This window comes from Sciurus vulgaris (genome assembly GCF_902686455.1).
Source record: "Sciurus vulgaris genome assembly, chromosome: 5".
In the NCBI taxonomy this organism is placed as follows: domain Eukaryota; kingdom Metazoa; phylum Chordata; class Mammalia; order Rodentia; family Sciuridae; genus Sciurus; species Sciurus vulgaris.
In genome coordinates, this window is record NC_136465.1 from 8,207,289 (window position 1) to 8,226,618 (window position 19,330).

The window sequence follows — 19,330 nt, forward strand, 5'->3', positions numbered from 1 at the left end:
TTGAAATTTGAAGGCTGTGGAAAAGCTCGATGAAGCCATTGCTGACCATCTTGTCTCTGGAGTCAGCCCATTATATCCAAATAGCCATGAAATGCTAGACAGATTACCAAGTGCCTACACACTGAGTGGGTGAAAGCATCTGGGGTTCACAATCAAAAGACTAAATTTACTGTCAGGGTTATCTTGGGGTTGCGAGTGACCCCTCTGATCTTCATTTCCTCCTAAGGCAGGTAAGAGAACAGAACCTGTCCTAGCCCAGGTGTGGGTTCAAAAGTCATTCAGCATACTATGGGAGAAAATGCTGATAACGGTTGAGATTTATGAAAATTTTCACTGTTTTTGTTTTCTCCATTTTACAAACAATGAACTAGAGCTGCGGAGACTCATTTAAGGTCATGGTGGGTGAAGGTGGAGCCAGGGCCCAAGCTGGATGTTCCCACTCAGGGTCAAGATTCTTTCCACTGCCATGGAGGTGAACACACAGCAGAGCTTGGTCTTCTCAGGCCACTATCACAAAAGGCCACTAACCAGGCAGCTTCATCAACAGACTGCTCTCACAGTCTAGAGGACAGAAAGGCCAAGATATACATGCCGGTGAGGTAGGTTTCACTGTGAAGTCTCTTCCTGTGGCTTGTGGACGGTTGCGGGTGTGCTCACGGACTTCTTCAAGCATGGGAGTGGACAGAGGGAGCAAGCACCCTGGGGTCTCTTCTGTAAGGACACTGTGTCATCTCATCATGAGTTCTCTGCCCTTGTGACCTCATCTAACCCGTTACTCATATCTAAATGCCATCACACTGTGTGTCACGGAGTGGGGGAGGCTCCAACATATGATTTTTTTTGGGGGGGGACACATATATTCAGTCCATAAAAAGAGGCAACAAAGTAAGATTCTTCTTCTGCTCCATCTCTTCACAAGCATCTGGTGACAATCTGCCAGGAGCCAACACGGTACCAGGGGTGAATGGGAGCTCCAAAGAGTTTACCTAATGCAGAAACGTCAGAATGATGCCTCGGACATTCCCTGAATTCTCTTAGGAATTCCCTGAATTCTCTGTGACATGGAAGCCTTAGGGACCGGGCATGGAACAGTTCATTACAACCAACTTCACAAGATCTTTCTTCAGGTAGCCTTTGTGTAAAACAATTGTGATGTTAGTCTAGGAACTAATCAGTACATAATTAATATTTGATCAGATAATTATTAATGTACTGAGGAAGATGGGGGAGGGCAAGAAGAACGTAGTCAGCCTACAGATGCTTAGGAGACACAGGGGTCCTGTGTGTCCCTCCTGGTGGGGAGAGGTCCAGTAATAGCAGGACGATTCACTGAGTAGACTTGCTTCCTGTCAGTTGGGTTGGCATAATTGAAACTAATTTCTGGATCAGAAAACTAATGGGGTGCAGCTTTGATTAATGTATATTGGTTACCACTGCAAGCCAGTACACAGATATAGGTATAGACATATAAAATCTCATTTAATTCTGATAACCCACCTGTGGGGAAGTTTTGTGATCCACACTTAGCTAATTTAAAAATTCAGACCAGAGAAATTAACTCATCGCTCAGATAGTGACAAAGAGAACACTAGGACACTCTTGCCAAGCCAACCATCTAAATATCATATGGAGCGCTCTCTCTCTCTCTCTCTGTCTCTCTCTGTCTCTCTGTCTCTCTCTCTCTCTCTCTCTCTCTCTCTCTCTCTCTCTCTCTCTCACACACACACACACACACACACACACACACACACACACACAAAGGGTTTTCTCCTTTCCTCTCCCAAACATCCTTCTAGCTCTAAGGATATTTTTCTTTTCTTTTCTTTTTTAATACTGTTGTAATTAAAATACTGAAGTATGCCACTGAAGTATTGTAGCAATAGTCAGGTCCTTTGGGAAGGTAGAAATGTTTGAAAGGGAACAAGTTTATACAAATTTCCCCCTCCCTTTAAAACTAGACAAGGATCCCAAAGAGGAGATCAAGTCTGTCCTCTCCAGGGGACCTGAGTATAGCCTGGGATTCGGAGCAAGCCAGATGGGCCCACCTGGTGAGCATGGTGCACCCCTCCTGAACAGGACGGGGAAGAAAAGCCTCAGTTTCACTCTCCCCTTTGGGGGAGGACATGTGACAATGGCAGGTAGACAAGCAGGCCCAGGAACTGTGGCACTCTGATCAGTGGTCTTCCCCAAAATGTCCATGTCTCAATCCCTGAAACCTGTGATTCCCACTTTATGTGGCCAGGTTTTCACAGATGTGACTAAGGACCTTGAGATGGGGGGATTATCCTGGGTTACCTGGGGGGGGGGGGGGCTGCTAAATCCAACCACAAGTGCCCTCGGATTAGATGGGGGGGGGGGCTGCTAAATCCAACCACAAGTGCCCTCGGATTAGAGCCGGACAGAAAAGGATCAGGTACCCAGAAGAAGAGAAGGCAGTGACCTCAGAGACAGAGACTGGAGTTATGTGGTCCCAGGCCACAGAACAGCTGCCCACCAGAAACAAGGAAGCATTCCCCACTGCGGCCTCTAGAGGGAGCCCAGCCAGCTGCATGACTTGGGCTCAATGAATCTGCTTTTGGATTTCTGTCCTCCAGAACTGTGAGAGAATAAACTCTTGTGTTTTTAAGCCACCAGGTTTGTGGCAATTTGTTACAACAGCCTTCGGGAGCTAAATGGGATGACAAGTCAGAGATGGGACAAATTAGGGAAAGGGAGGCTGTTTTGTATGCTGACACCACTGACTTCATCCTAGCAAGTCTTATTGTACGATTGTGACCTTTGGCAATTTCCCATGTCAGGAGAGCTGTCTTGGGGGTCAGGAACACTAGGGTGCAAGAAGGAGTTCATTCCTCCTGGCAGCAACAGACCTAAACCAAGCAGCAATTCCACAACCTTTGAATTTGGTCTCTTTACGGCAACTGTGAATCCACCCAGGAATTAACCTTGAAATATAAGGAAGCCTGGAATAATTCTGCATGGTGTTCGCTATGCAGCAGTACGATTTCCTGAGTGCCTGTGGTTCTCATCCAGGCCTCTAGAAGTGCATGAGCTCTAGTCAAAGGTTCTGAACTTCAGGCAAGAACTATTTGTTACATTTCAGATATGCCATCCTATTTAGGCACTCTGATTACAAGTCACAGAGGTCTCATGGGAAGATGGCATGATGACCTTGTGGGACCTGGTAGACCCTGCATAGGGCTCTGGATTCCATTCCAAACACACCAGGGAAGCCGTGAATGAGTTGGACACAGGGAAGGGGGTACTCAGTGTTGTATTTAAGAGGTCCACCCTGCTGTCCTGTGTGGGCACTCACAGTCATGGAGAGAGGAGAGGAGAGCTTCAGTGGCCCAGGAGCAGATCACAGTGGCTTAAGGTATGACATGAATGGGACAATGGAAGAGAAGCCAGCAAACTGGAGTTGGAGCTCAGAGGTAGAATCTGGGTTAACCTGGCCAACTGGCAGTCAGGGTGAGTGACAGGAATAGGGGGGTGATCTTAGAGAAGGCTGCGGGGGGCAGGCAGGGGAAGGAAGCTAGGGGTGTGTTTATATGGGTGGTGCCCACAAAGCCTCAGCTTTGGATGTATCGTGTTGACAAGGAAGTGGACGTATCAAGTGGGCTCTTCCGTGTGGGGCACTGGAGCCCTGTGGGTGGTCCAGACCATGAATCTGAGTGTCACTGGCATAGATATGGCATTAAGCTATGTTTGAGAAAGAAAGCAAAAATTAATTGACTCAATGATCATCATAAAGAATGGTCTTTATTATGACTTGGATATGAGGTGTCCCCAAAAGCTTCTATTAATCCAGAAATATTGAGGCAAATGATTTGCTTATGAGAGCTGAATGGGCTGAAATTTTAAATATGAAAATAAGGTTAAGAAGAGGTTACAAAGACTTCCTCAAAAGGCAAGAACACCCCCACAGCAGTTAGCTGTCAAGCTCTGTGAAAAGAACCCAGCGCTTCCAAGGTCAGAACACCTAGACTGAATTCGGGTTGCACTCCTGAAGATGTGGTCCTCCTGAGGCCTTCCTGCCCCTCCAATCTGATAGGAAACCCGCAAACCTCCAGCCATCTTCCCTTCCCTCAGGTGGCTGGTGAGCCCGGGATCCACAGCCTAGCCAACTGTGCAGAAAACCACAGTTTAGATGGAAAATCACTTTTGGTTTCTGGCCCCTCAGCAGTACTGCACATCTAATTAGCTCAACAATTGGTCCCTGTGATAAAATCAGCTAATTTTATGTTCAAATGGCTGCTCTGTGGTAAGCAATACTGTCACTCTAAACTTCACTATAAAGAAGTTGCTGAAGAAGCTGGTTACAAGGGGTCACTGGGGGCGAACTAGTGACGACCATTACATTTAGTAACCTAAGTCAGTGTTATAGTTAGCACACGGGGGTCCCACCAGGCTCACATTAGATGCATCCCCAGAATGTAGTGACAAGACCAGAAATGCCAACCTTGAAGAGAGAAAGCAGGAAATAAAAAACGAATGGAATGGGTGGTGGGCAGAATCTCCCTGCCCTTAGAAATAAATCGAAACATAAAACCAAGGAGGGCCAGTCCAGGGTCAGCTGCTCAGCCACCCGCCTCCTCATTCAGTTGGGAAGACGCCTGGTGAAAGCCAAGTCTCCCCCCATCTTGTGGTTCCCAGTAGAAACCACAATACCTTCTAAAGTAAATATAAACGGAAAGATGGACTACTTTATGGTATAAAAGCTTATTATTTAACCTTTCACAGGCAGATTTTTGATAGTTTTGTATGTATATTGTGGATTATATCAAGTAAACAAATTCATAAGTGTCAAAACTAGAAACAAGGATCTCAGAAATAGATGACTACACACAATTTTATGTAAAGACAGAGAGATGCACCTATATCTAAAAACATATAGTGAAAGATTTATAAATGACTTCATTTATAAAACACCCCAAGCAGTAATTAGCATTTAGTAAGCAGTCAGTTCCGTTGTTGCTGTTCTATTATCATTACTACTATTACATAGCTACACGTATACTACGTATCACTGTTTTATAAACCATGTACATGAACTCTCCCCTGCATATGGTTTTCTAAGTGTCAGGCACATGATTATTAAGCCACATAGATGACATGTGAATTGAGACAGTTGGACACTGGAGGCCCCCTGTATAACCACCACCACACATGCCCAGGCCATAAAAATCCTAATGGCCAAGGACAGGAAAAGAGATAATCCCTAGGTAAAAGCTGTTCAGGATGGAACACAGTTCTGGATGAAAAGAACCAATCCCTCTCTACCCTCGGGGCTGCCCAAGTCAGGGTGGCCGAGCGGGCCAGAGGGGCCCTACCTTCTGGTAGTCTTCCTTGGACCTCAGGGCTGCCTCCATCTGCTCAGAGGAGGACGGGTAGATGGCGGAGCGGTACTGGGTGCCGTGGTCGTGGCCTTGGCGCATGCCTGGGTGGAAAACAGAGAGGATCAGAGGCTGAGCAGGCAACAGCACCAGCTTCCACCTGGGCAGGTGCTGGGGCATGTCCACTTTCAAGTGTGTCACTCTGTGATTGCTTTATTTTTTTCTCTACATCACTTTCTTTAAACAAGCATGAAATGTATCAGTTTTGCTTTGTCAATTTTAGTTATAATGAATATCTATGAACTTAGGGGATTTTATCACAGGTCTTGAATCATACTAGATGCCCCATTAAAGAAATAACTTTATATGCAAATATTTAAATAATAATCCATCCCACTTATCACATATAAAGCACCATGGTGCACATCATTTCTTTGGATCCTAATGAAATACCCTGTGTGGAAGTATTATGGCCCCTCATTGGGCAGATAAGCAAATGGGATAACCTAGGTATAGCCACCTGGTATGGTGAGTCATATGCCTATGACAAAGGTCACATGCCTGCTCAGAGGAAACTCTGGGACCTAGCATTAGCTGGTGCACCGTCCTGTCGAGGCCCCTCAGGTAGGGATGGTGGCCCATTTCTAACTGGCAATCCAGCTCTCCAGGGGAAACAGTCACAGCTTACTCGAGGTCCCCCATGTATCCAGCGCATGGTCAGAATGACCTTGCACATTCACCGCGTGGTCCAAGAACTGGTTTCCATCTTGACAAGTGCCCCAGACCTCTCCAACAGAGGCCCCACCCTCCATGAGGAACAGTTCTGCATTTTCAACATGAACACAGTGCAAGTCACCGGGGGTCTGGCTGAGAGCAGGGGAGGGCCGAGAAGCTGCATCTATGTGCTCATGGCTGGTGCTGGTCACCAGATCACACTTTGAGGAACAAGAATTTCGAGCTTGCCAGAGGCTCTCAAGGTTCCTTATTCAACCATCAGCAACGTGTTTGCTTCCAGTGCTGTGAACAGCTTGCCATGGTAACTGCTCCTCCCGGTTCCTCTCCCCAGGGGCACCGTGTGCAATGCTCCCCACTGACCCCACTACGCACCCGTGTTGTACCCAACTCCCGTTCATCCTTCAAGACAGTTTCTGCATCTTTTGTAGCACCCTCCCTGGTCAACCTCCCCAGCTGGGAGGGTGCCACCATCTCCTTTGGTTCCACTGGGCCTCTTAGGTCCCTCTGCTAGAGGCTGACCACTCTGCCTTATTGTTATGTGCTTGTCCATCTTCCTCCTCTCTGAGGCTTCTGAAGGGCAGAGATCAAAGTCTCAGAGCAGGTACATTCAGACATAGAGTCAAGTGTCATGGTTTGGATTTGAGGTGTTTCCCCAAAGCTCATGTGAGACAATGCAAGAATGTTCAGAGGTGAAATGACTGGACTGTGAGAGCTGTAATCTAATCAGTCCACCCTCCTCTGATGGACTGGGTGGTAACTGCAGGCTGGTGGCGTGAGACTTGAGGAGGGGTCCCTGGGCATGCCCTGGAAGAGTTGTTCTTTCCTATGGCCCTTTGCCACTTCCCTGCTTCTTTGCTGCCACAAGGGGAACAGCTTCTCGCCTCAGGCCTAGAGCAATGGAGTTGGCTATCTATGGACTGAGACCTCTGAAACTGTGAGTCCCAAATAAATGTTTTGTCCTCTAAATTTCTATTTTAGTTAGCCTTTGCTTCACTGTGACCAAAATACCTGACAAGAAAACAATGCTTCCACAAATATTTGTTGTGTGAGGAGTATGTGAGCTCATATCTTGTGATCCGAGCCCCTTTGGTCAAAACTGGAGTTTGAATCAACCTATCAAACTCTTCTCATTATATTTCATTCATACCATTAAATTGAAATAACAAAATAACCTTTCTTAAGCACTACAGGAAAAAGTGTACAAATGGGCTAGTCAGTCTGGCCAGCAGTAGCTGAAAATACCAAAGGTTCACTTGGAGGGTAAGGGACTGAGAGGAAATCATGATTGAAAGAGGGCACCAAAATAGAGACTTAAAGTTACACTCCATGTATGGATAATATGTCAAAATACATTCTACTGTCATGTATAACTAAAAAGAACAAAGAAAAAATTATAAAAAATAGAGGAACACATGCAAACCAGCAGGAGCCAGGGTACAGCCATTGTCTACTTAGGCTGTGTGTGTGTGTGTGTGTGTGCATGTGTGTGTACACGTATGTATGCATGAGCAGGCATGTGTGAGAGGTTACTTCTAACACCTGTTTCTTCCCACTCCTGGCCCAGCTGACTCCCTAGAAACCCCTTCCTCCTGCCTTCAGAATCCCACTCTTCCCTCAGTGGGGATAGGCCATATGGGGACCAGGAACCAATGAGGGGCTTCAAAAGTCAATACCAAGAATAATGCCAGAATATAATTTAATAACCAACTCATGCCTCCAAGCACCATTTATTACCAAATCTCAAATTTGTTTCTGTATAAGTCACATATTCGTGATTTATTTACATAAACATCATTTATTAAGTATATAATACATGCTGCTAATACCTTTTCATTTTCCAAACACTGAGGATATAGCAATGGACACTAGGAAGTCCGACTTTCACAGAGCATCCATTCTAGTGGACCATAACACATGGGACACCTAGACACTGCATGGCACCTGGCCACCTGTTTTCTTCTTTGATTCTCCCTCCCCCATTTATAGGTGGGGCTTTTCCTGCATGGCCACTTCCTATCTTACTACCACTCATTTTTAAGAACAAACTTTTCAAAGCTTCCATATGCTCTGTACATTGAAGACAGTAAGTGTCTGTGTGTTTGGTTCAAGGTCTTTGAATTAGCATACGATCTTGAAAATTGTTGCTTATGGATGAGAATCGTCTATTTAGCAAACAAGGTGGGAATTATGAAGAATCACCCTAAGGATATGCTTAACAGTGTCCTCTTCCACTGAAGAAGCCCACTTTATTTATTATCACAAATAATCTGGTAGAAGAAGTGCACAAGAAAACCTTTAAGGTACTTCTGTATTTGGATCTTTTCTTGCAGTGACATGGCAATCTAAGGGTGGAAACATCTGGAAGATTTCACAGCATCATGTGTTTGGGTAGAACAGAGGTCAGCAACTGTCATTCCAGGCAACTGTGCAAGACAACCCATTTCTACAAAAATAATTTACGGATTAGTCATGTAATTGGAGGTTATAAACTTCTGTTATAACCCAGGAAAACGCTTTAGGACCCTCCCCTGAAGCCAGGATCCCTTGATTGTAAATGCTAACTTGACTGACACCACAGCACAATATGGCTCCCCTCGCTGCAGCCACTGTCTTCCTTGTGCAGATGTGGGGTGTCCCCAAACACGCTGGACACTTTAAAGGGGACTAACATCATGGGCACTGTCAACCTTTCCTTTTACATCAACCAAAACTGACCAGTGGTTCAATGGAAATACAGATGACATTCACACACTTGGAGTTATTTACACATTTACAAGCACCATCTGCAAGCAGACATCTTGCAAATTTGAACTTACATCCTTGACCTTCTGATCCCAATCTAACATAAACTTCCCCAAGTCTATAATAATGCCCACTCTCTTCCTGGTCACTCTGGTCAAACACCTGGTCCTGTATGGCCAGAGAGAAAGGAAGAAGTGCTAGCGAGTGACATATGGCAGGGAACATAGAGAAGACATGCAGCCTTTCTCCACATTCCCTTGCATCTTGAATGATACTGGAAAAGATTCCCCTGCACACTCACAAGCAGCAATATGAACTTGATTGGTCTTTTGTCCTTCAAAGTTCATCAGAAGAGAAGATACAATGTCTCAAGATAAAACCACACACCTGCATCCCGGTGTGCATCGTGCATGCGGCTAATTGGCTAATTCCATCGTGCATGCGGCTAATTCCTCTGCACGCACACTTCAGGTCATGGATGTCAAATGGATAAGGCTTGGAAATGTGCAGTCGCTGGTTCTCTGGGAAGCATGAGTTGATGCTCAATAGATTGAAAAACTTAAGACTGTACATTTTCTGTTTGTGTTAATGTTAACACACTGCATTTTCAGAACTTCAACATCATCCAACATTTTACAATGCTCCCAACCTCCACTGGTTCAGGTCATGAACAAAAAACAGCAATTCATTCACACGTGGGAACACGTGTTTATAGGAGAAGCCTCGGACTTAGCGCTGTTAGACCTTGTTTTCAGTCTGACCCTACCACCCACTTGCTAAATCCCTCTGAGCTTCTAACTTCATTGTCAGACGGATGATGAGGGTCTAACTGGAGACTTGCTGAGAGGAAGAAAGGAGATGCACCCTGGAGTACTTCGCTGACTGTATACTATCATGTGGACATTAAGAACTTTCCTTTTTACAATTCTTACTAATCTTGGAACACTTCAGAATGGCTAAATTTGAAATAAAAATAATAGACAACATCATACAAGATCTTAGAGGAGTTGCCATTTTTTCCTTTGAAAAGCTTTGTTCACATCCATCTCTCAGCCACACAGCGGAGGTCACACCTATAAATCCAAAGATGGATCAACATTTGTCTTATGTGCATAGAAAATGCACCATTTAATTTTTAGCTATTACATTTTTAGCAGAACTAGCTTCTTAGTTAGATTTTAACTCTGTTAACCAGTGGAAAACAAACCCAAAGAAGTGAAAGAACTCACTGACGAATCTCCTACCCCTGCTTGTCTCATGCATAGGTCCCCCTCTTAGCATTTCATCTAGAGTTTGGAAAAACTGGGCCTGTTGGCATTACCTTGTATGCTCTGAACACACACAGCCTGGGGTATTACAGGAGAGAAAGAAAAGGCCTGCAGAGTGTTAGCGAGAAAGCACATCAGCATTCGTAACTTTGGGAAGTTCTCTTTGCCTGTTTCCCTTCCTGGTAACAATCCATCCATCCTCGCTATTTCAGGCCAGGTAGCAGGTATGTGGATTAAGAAATAAAATCACAGTATTATTTTTCAACTAGACATACTCCTAGGACACTAAGGGGAAACATAAGCATAATCGAGTTTTAAAGACATTATGGGGAAAACCTATGCATGTCCAAATAAGACAAGGGTTCGGACAGGGGAGTAGGTAAGCTATGAGCCATGGGGAAGGGCCTCAGTCTGCAAGGCTGCAGAGAGGAAGTGACTTGTCTGGATGAGCAGGAGGTAGAAGCAGGGATGAATTTCCAGGACACAGAATAAGGTAAGAATTGCCTATGAACAGCATGGTGCCTCTGGGGGCTCAGAAGGAGCTGGCACTGCTTGAGAAGCGACACAACATGGTCAGCATCTTGATCAAAGCCCTGGATTGTCACCTGTCCAGGAGGACTAGCACCTCTTCACCAAGTTCAAAGCCCAGGTGGGAAAGATGGTTCACAGGAAACACGGTTTGACGCTCAATGGACTAAAAAACCAGATGAGAAAACCAACACCCAGGAGCTGCTCTAAATACACAAAGCAGTCCTCCTGCCCACCCTCTGAATCACCAAGCAGATGAAATGGCTGACTGTCGTAGATTGATCCAAATAGCTTGATGATGCCATTCTCCAGAAGGTAAAAATAGCCAAAGTTTATTTTGAGAAAGGACAGGGAAAAAATGCCATTGAAAAGTGGAATAAACCCCTATATGTCTTTCCTTCTCCTGCAAGCAGATATGTTCTCTCCAGCAGAAGTACAATGCCAACTGGGCACTCAGCATTATGGAGGTTCCAGAAGAATTAGGCTATAATCCTTGGTCTCAAGAAATAACCTGGAGGAAAAGGAACAGTTATGAGGTTCACTTCACTAGGTCTTTGCCAATACTGTGCTTCTGGAGCTGGTGGGCTGTGCCCATCCAAAAGCTTCCTCTTCCTCCTGTAAACTTCATGCAGCACATCCACATTAACCCTATGAAGAAGGGCTAAAGTGCTTTCACAAACAGAAAATTAGGGATCAGTGATCTGCCTGAGGTCACAGAGCAACTAAATGAATCTCCTATGATTTCAACCTTGGTCTCTCAGACTCCAAAGACCTTTCTCCTTTCAAAATTGATGTACAAGATGTTCTAGCAGAACAATCAAATACAGTTTAACGAAGTGTTCCTGTGTAAGGAGCATCAGCCTGGGAGAGGAATATCATAGCCTAAGACCCAGAAATAAAAATGGTTGGGTGTATTCTGAGGACTGAAGAGAGGACTGGGGCCTGGTAGGAAGTCAAGCTGGTCAGTTGAACATGAGGTCACACAGGTATCTTGACAAGTCACATCAGGGACCAGGGATACACAAAAAGATTGGTCTCAAGGGAACCAGAACCCGGGGTGCATGTATATCATGACTGACCCCCAATTTTCTTTTACACAGACTCAGCAAGTGCTATAAAGTTTACTGAGACCTCTACTTGGCTTTAGAAAAACTGAGTGGTAAATTATTTTCACTGTTGGGCAGTCTGCATGTTCCAGGAAGACAAGCAGAGGGTGCAAGGAGAACACCAAGCTGACGATCAGCCTCTGTGCTTGGCTTTCGTTCATAACACTCCAAACGGGTTCATGAGGCCTGGTTCTGGGGTGTCTTGATGAGGATGGACTCTTGGCACTACCAACTGTTTGATTTCTCTATCCACCTTCTCCACAGAAGATTTAAAAGGGACAAACTGTTCTGAGACTGCACTGAGATTTCTCTCTGTCAGTGGAGCCAGGAAAGTACTGGAAAGCAGATACTTGCTTTACCCTAATGAAGCACTGAGAAGGGTGAGATCCCGTGTGCTCTGAGGGCCTTCTGCACTTCAGCTCTCCTCAGTACCAGACCTGTCTAGTATGCGCTGACTGGAGATGTGAGAAGTATGTCTGAAACTGGGAATGTTGGGGAAAAAAAACACTCAGGTTAGGAATCCCTGCATGTGATGCCGTTACAAGGTCCCAGGAGTCACCACCTGATAGTGGACATCAAGGCAACTATCTCCATCGTGGGGAGCTTAGAGTGCAGAGTGGCTCCCTCCAAGATGGATGCCACATCCTTCTCTTCTGTAGCCTGCTGCTAAGAAAACCTGGAAGGCAGCCTACAGTCTACTGCATGAGCACAGGAATAGCTCTGGGTTCTGTCATAAGAAAGTCCCGGATTCTAATTCCAGTTCTGTCATTTATCAACTGTGTAGTCCCAGACGAGGTCCTAAATCCACCTGACCTTCAGGTTCCTCATGTGGAAAACCAGGGATGACAATACGTAACTCGCGGGGCTGTGAGGCATCTCACGCAGGAACTCAGCAAACATCCTCCTGCCCCTTGAGACTTGCAATGCAGAATCCAAGGGAGAGAATTTTTCAACATACTACTTAAGAATTACAAAATTCCGCAGGCAGCAAAACTCAGAAACCTACCTCAGTCTGTGAAATTTGCTAGAGGTTCATTAAATACAGAGCAACGAGCTGGATCTCCATGTCAGAAAGTGGCGGAACTTATCAAATAGATGAGAGCACAGAGAAGCCAGGTGTGATCCTTAAGACAGGCCGAGCCCCCACGTCTGTTTTCACCCCTTTGTCCTGGCTCCTCCTGGTCACCCTACTCCACCTGCATGTTGGCAGCCGCTTCCTTACCCTTCCACCGCGGCTCGGCTCCGCCCTTCCCAGCTCTTCCGCTGTTGCTGACCACACCATCGCCATCACTGTTTGCTTTTCAACTTCCCCTCAGCCTCCTCACTGCCCTGTTCCCTGGCCTGGCCACTTCTTGCCTTCCTGCCTCTTCCTGCTGACAGTTTGCACGCCTACCCTGTAACCCCAGCTGTCCTGAGGCTCAGTATAGCAGTGCCACGGCCCACCAGGCCTTCCCACGGTGAGGCTTGGACCCATTCTCAGCATGACCATGTCATTTTCCATGTCCCCACCTTCCTCATCTGTCACTCTCCTAGCAACCCTGCCTTCCATCTTGGTGTGACCCAGGTTTTCCTGGGGCCTCCTTCACTCCTGAAGCCAGGCAGTCTCCTAGCTTTCCCTGTGTTTCCTGTAAATCCTTTACTAATGTCCTTTATTCTCTTTCCACAGCCTATAGCCCATCTTGACCCAATATCTTGAGGTATGTGGCAATAAACCCATCATGGACATTGGGCTTTCCGAGTGGCCCTGATTCAGGGGTGCTTAGTAAGAGCATCCAATGGTGTAGAGTCGTGCAACCTCCGCCCCCTTCCCTGCAATCCTGGGCCTCTTCAGCGGTGACCCTATCACTGCTTCCAGAAGAGCCGGACTCAGGTTTCACTCATCCTCTTCCATCTCTTCCATGAACAAAGCCCCAGGGCATCATTTCCAGCTTCCCCTTCTTAGAACAAGAAGAGCATAATGCAAAAATGAGAGGCCCGAAACTCCCTCCTACAAAACACACTCAGTTTCACAATTTTTATGCTAGAATCATACTTTCAACTTGCTGATTTTCATAAAAGCCAGTTATTCTGATTAGTTATTCTCCATATGGTGATTCATTAAAGTAATTTGCCTTCAAAACATAAAGCAAGAAAATTTGCCTCTAAAAAATCCATTGAATTTGAAGTATAAATATGTTCAGTTACTGATTTTTTTAATCAAAACACCCCAGGTCCACATTTCAACCATGGACTCCAAGTGAATCTGGTGAAGCCACCTTCAGTCACCTACCAGGAGATGATAAGCCATCAGCAAAGGCAAGGGTTCATGAGGTCATTTGGGGGAGCTAAGTGCACCTGGCCTATTTTCAAGATGGAGGGGAAAAACTAAGAAATCAATTAATATTCTCTAATTAAGATATAAGTGTTTTAATGACATTGTTGGACAACGGAACTGCTGCAATACAAAGCAAGGATTCTTTCCGTGGGCTGTCCCACACGTGTGTAGCTGCATCAGAAGGCTCTACCACTGTGCCCGCACAGGAGTATCCACCAAAGATGTCTCTGTACACTGCTAATGTCCCTGGGGCGCAAAACCACCCCTGGTTGAACCCACTACTATATGAGTGGACCACAACTGTGTATATCATCAAATATCAAGTCTCCATTTTTGAGGCAGCTCAATGAATTAACAAGAAGGAAGTGAAAGCTCAGAGGGCCCTACAAGCCCCGGAAGAGTCTCAGGTTGTTGGCTTCATATTTTTGTTTGTATCCACTGATTCTGGTGGGCACCAGTATGGTTTCATTGTCTTTTATCCCCAATTTCAAGAGAATGGAGATTTTCATCAAAGAATACAAAATTTCCCTTTCTTTTTCTTGTAAAATAGCATTTTAAGCAACACATTCAAAGTCTGAAAAAATGATTCCGAGTAAGCACAAATTGAAATCAACAAGTACACAGTATGGACATAAGGTTCTCAACTGTATGGAGAACAAGAAAAGCAGTCCATTTGTTTCTTCTCTAACAGTCTGGGCAGGAGAGAAACAGAAACATGAATTTCGCCTTCACAGTGTCCTCCCTGGTGATATCTAACCATATCGCTCAGAAAATCCCTGTGACAACTCTTGTCCTGTCTCACCAGGCCGATCTGGAATGCACCCAGTTAACAGGGATGAAAAATAACAGTGACTTACACAAAGGCAGGATCATATTTCTTTTTCATTTAAAATAAGTGAAGTACTACTGAAGTAGTAAGGTGGCTCCAGGGTCACCAGGGACTCAGATTTCTTCCTTCTTTCTACTTCACTATCCTTTACATACGGCCCTGACTCCCAAGGGCATGTGACATCTATCACATCCAAAGTGCAGACAGGAAGAAGGAGGAAAATGAAGGGGAACCTCTCCCACTCCCTCCATCTTGACACACCGGCACTCACGCGTCATGGGCCAGAGCCCAGGCACCCGGCACACCCCAGAACTCCCCTCTCCCCGTTGCGCATCAGCCAAGACCTGACCTGAGGTGGCGTCCTGCCAGCTTCTTCCACTTCTGTGTGCTACTCCCGGCCCCTCTTACAGATTCTCCTTTTTCCTGGAGGGCACTTCCTCAACAAGTCGCGGGCACTGAATCCCGGTCTTGGCTCTGTGTGGCTGAGAAAGGTGACCTAGGACCTGGAGCTATTCGACCCGTTTTTGCCCCATTGAGGCTGCCTTATGTTTTTCTTGTGTTCTGACACTTAAATTGTTTAGGTTTTTGAATAAACTCTTATTCAAGGAATGGTACCATCATGACCCCAGGCCTGGGAAGCATTTCCTACACAAGACACAAAAAGCACTAAGCACAAAGGGAAATACTTGATCAATTCACCTATGTTAAAATCACAACTTTGGTTCATCAAAAAACATTGTAAAGAAAGAGCCAAGAACACAAAGATCACATTTGATGAAGCATTAAAATTCCGAATTTATAAAAATAGATTTTTAAAAACTATGCATTAGATCTTTAAAAAAAAGACTGCTAACTAGGAAAATGGGAGAAGGACTTGAATAGTAGTGAACAGATATATGAGATGATAAACTATGATGCTATTAATCAGGAAAACGTAAATGAAGATCAAGTGAGATTCTGTCACGCAACAAGAAGAGCAACAGGGAAAAGCCTGGCAGGAACAGATGTTTATGAGCTGGGAAGATCAGAACTCCACGCCCTCTCATGCAGTAATGTGGCCTTGTAAATTGGTGCCATTACTCCAGAAAAAGTTTCCAAGTATCATTAAGTTGGGGACATACAAACCCTAGAAGCCAACAGTTGTGTGCCCAGGTGTGTACTCAAGAGAAAAATGCATGTGTGTGCGACAGAATGCATGTCAGCAGTGTCTGTGGCAGGCCCTGCTGGTCATGCTCATCAGGGTAGAGCAGATATATCCACTCTGGTGTCATCAAGGAGATGTTTCCAAGCTGTGACAATGAACAAGACGGAGGGTCTCATGAATGTGATAGTATGTGAAGATCCAAACCACAGGGTCCTCTCAGTTATATAACCTGAAAAAAAAATTGGAATGGCACTGCTGTGGTTTCTCAGTGTTTCACTAGTAAGCATGACACTTGAGGTAGGTTTGTATACATACTCAGGTTAAGAAAGTCATGTTTTATATGATTTTATCATTTGAATCATTATATTTTGTGCATCTATTTAGACAATCTTATATTTTTCCTTTTAATCTGCTAACGTGGTTAATTGCATGGGTTAATATTGAAATGCTAAATCATGCTTTGTTTCAATTAGAACAATTTAGTTATCTTCTTACATATTAGTTTAAAATTTTGGAGAGAATTGAACTGTTCATAAACTACATATAAGACCTAGCACTGGATCTTTCAGCTGCCAACACTAAGCTAATGCCATGATTTTTAGATTCTTCTAAAAATTTATTCTAAATAAATTTGTTAATTTATTTAAAACAATTTGTTAATTGCTTAGTATTTCTGCATATAAGTGCATGAATAAGATCATCCTATAATCTCTTTTCTCATGTCTTCAGGTTTGGGCATCAAGATTATGCCAGGGTCATAAAATGAACTGCATCTCTCTTTAGTCTCTGGAAGAGACCATGGAAGACTGCAATTATTCCCTCAAAGCCATAGAACTCACTGAGCCATCTGAGTTCAGTGGTTTCTCTATGAGAAGTTTTTCAAATACTGATTCAATTTCTTTAATGATCACAGGTCTATTCACTTTCATTAATCTATGCTTTAAGGAATTTATCTAACTTTTCAAATTTAGCAACATAAAGTTGCTCACAATGTCCTGGAACATCTGCAGAGTCTCCAGCATCTGTAGTGATGTCCCATTTTTCATTCCTGATACTGGGCATTTAACCCTGTCACTTTCTCCTTGATCAACTTAACAAAGTTATCCTGATTTTAGAGCCATTTTGAAAAACCAGCTCTTGGCTTTGTGACCCTCTCTTCTGCTTGTTTGCTTTCCATTTCATTGATTTCTGCTCCATATTATTTTTTTCTTCTTCACTGTGTTTGCTTTGTTGTTGATTTTCTCAGTTCTTGAGATGGATGCTCAGCTCAGCCTTTTCTCTGACTGGAAATTCTCTGGAAACACTAGTCCCTCTAGGTGTCTGTTTACCTGAGAGGGTTCCTGTGTTCCCTCCCATTTTGAGCTGATAATTCCTCATAACTTTGTCAGCTCTTTGATGTGATGGTTTCAATGTTTTTAATATTTTTTCCAACATCTTAAATTGCTTTCAGTGAGTAAATTGGTCTGAGTGACCTAGCCTGCCATTACTGGAGCCTAGAAATTCTAGTTTCTGTGAATGTTATCAGCTCTGATTTTTCTCTTATCTAATTTAGGACTTTTTAATGTGAAGTGTAGTAATTCTACTGACTTCATTTTCTATTGCTGAAGTGCAATTTATTCAAATTTGAAATGACCTAACCATTACTATCTAAAATATGTGCAATTCTTCCAGGCCAAAAGTTTTCAAAAGGCTGGTTATTTGAACTTCGTCATCTTGCTAATCTTTAACAGGATTTATGAAACCGTAATGGACACCATAGGAGTTCATGACCAATGGATAATGTGCTGCTGTTTCTAATCATGGGAGTCAGTCGTGCTTCCTGCTCCCTGAGAGCCTTGCATAACGATGCAGAGCTTAATGTCAGACAATGGAAAGAACATGGGCTTAGAACTGAGCCCTTGGTCCAGACTCCAGCTCTACCACCTAATGTACTAACTGGCTTGTGCCAAGTCACGTCACCTCTTCGGGCCAGTTTGTTCCTCTCTAAAATGGGTCTCAGGGTTCTCAAGTTACTGTAAGACTCAAATGGTATCACGTATATGTAAGCAACTAAGCACAAAAATGAGACCCAGCAAGGGTCTGATGCAATCTGGAGACCCTGACGACATTAGAAAGGCACTGGAAAACCATTGAGCATGGGCTGTACAGCACACTACGAGGGAGGGATTAGGAAGTGCAGAGAGTGTGGCCATGTGTGATAAGGTCATGCAAGGGAAAGTGTGGCTGAAGGAACAATTAATAAAGAAAAATATCAGTTAAGTCCTTTGTTTCATGTTCTCTGTTTCTGAAATTCTTAAAAGAATGCAGTCCCTTTCAGAATCCATAATGCTGGGTTTGGGCCACTTTTGCATTTTGTATGTGTGCAGCTGTGCCTCCACTGTAAGCATGCACATCTGCTCATTAGCAATACAATATAATTCCCACTGTCTAATTATTTGCAGATGATGGATTCCTTGTACATAGTCTAAAAAAAGGATAGTCCTTCAAAACTGGTGACTTATTTAAAAAAAAAAAACTAACTTAAAAGGGTCAGCACAACGAAGTTCAGATATTAATTTGGCAAGTTCAAATATATGAACACCAGCACTTAACTGCCCACTTGATGGGATACAGAAGGAAAATAGGATTTTTCTCCCTCTAATTAATGTTTCCCAGTAGATAGCACAGGCGGCTCGCTGCTGCACCGCGCACCTGGAAAGAGGCTGTGGGGCAAACCTGCGGAGGTTGGAAGGGACCGACCTGCTTCATTCTCGGGGGACCTCGTGGGAACAGCCTGCCTGCAGTAGTGCTTCCTGGTGAGCTTGTGTGAGAGGAACGTGTGGGGTCCAAGAGCACTGATTGGACAAGACCTCAGGGAGCCCCACAAGTCCCCCACCCATGGCTCTGAGGGCCGAGGCAGCTGGCCATGGTGTGTGCTCTGTCCTGAAGCCCACCGGCTAGGACAGGGCATCCCACCAGGTCAGGCAGACCAAGTTTTCCTAAGACAACCCTGAGCTCACTATGGAAGATGGTGGCAGGGACCAGAGGAAAAGCAGCTGATGAGGGTAAAGGGCAGGGACAAGGGAACAGGAAACCATCTAGAGTCATCAGAGCACAAACTGGGGAAAACGAAACGGAAAAAGTAGAGAAATGCGGGGTTTCAAGGAGGAACCAGACACAGAGGAGCCGGCGAGGTAGCTCTTCCATAGGTGGCCCAAGGCTGACGGCGGGACAGTCGGTGCTCCATGTCTGCCAGCCTGGCGCCCTCGATTCAACCACCGTTGTCAGAAATTATTTGAGAAACAGTGTGTCTGAACTGAATACATACAATCTTTTCTCCTTGTTGTGATTC

At 44.7% G+C, this 19,330-nt stretch overlaps 1 protein-coding gene across 3 annotated transcripts in view; it reads right to left on the reverse strand.

The window, feature by feature from the left end:
* Positions 1-19,330, reverse strand: part of MSRA (methionine sulfoxide reductase A) — a 334,984-nt gene that overhangs the window by 73,925 nt on the left and 241,729 nt on the right. For all 3 annotated transcript variants that reach the window (XM_079139990.1, XM_079139989.1, XM_079139991.1), the window contains one exon: positions 5,331-5,437. In XM_079139990.1, coding sequence (XP_078996116.1) covers positions 5,331-5,437 — 107 coding nt within the window. The remainder of the gene's footprint in view (positions 1-5,330; positions 5,438-19,330) is intronic.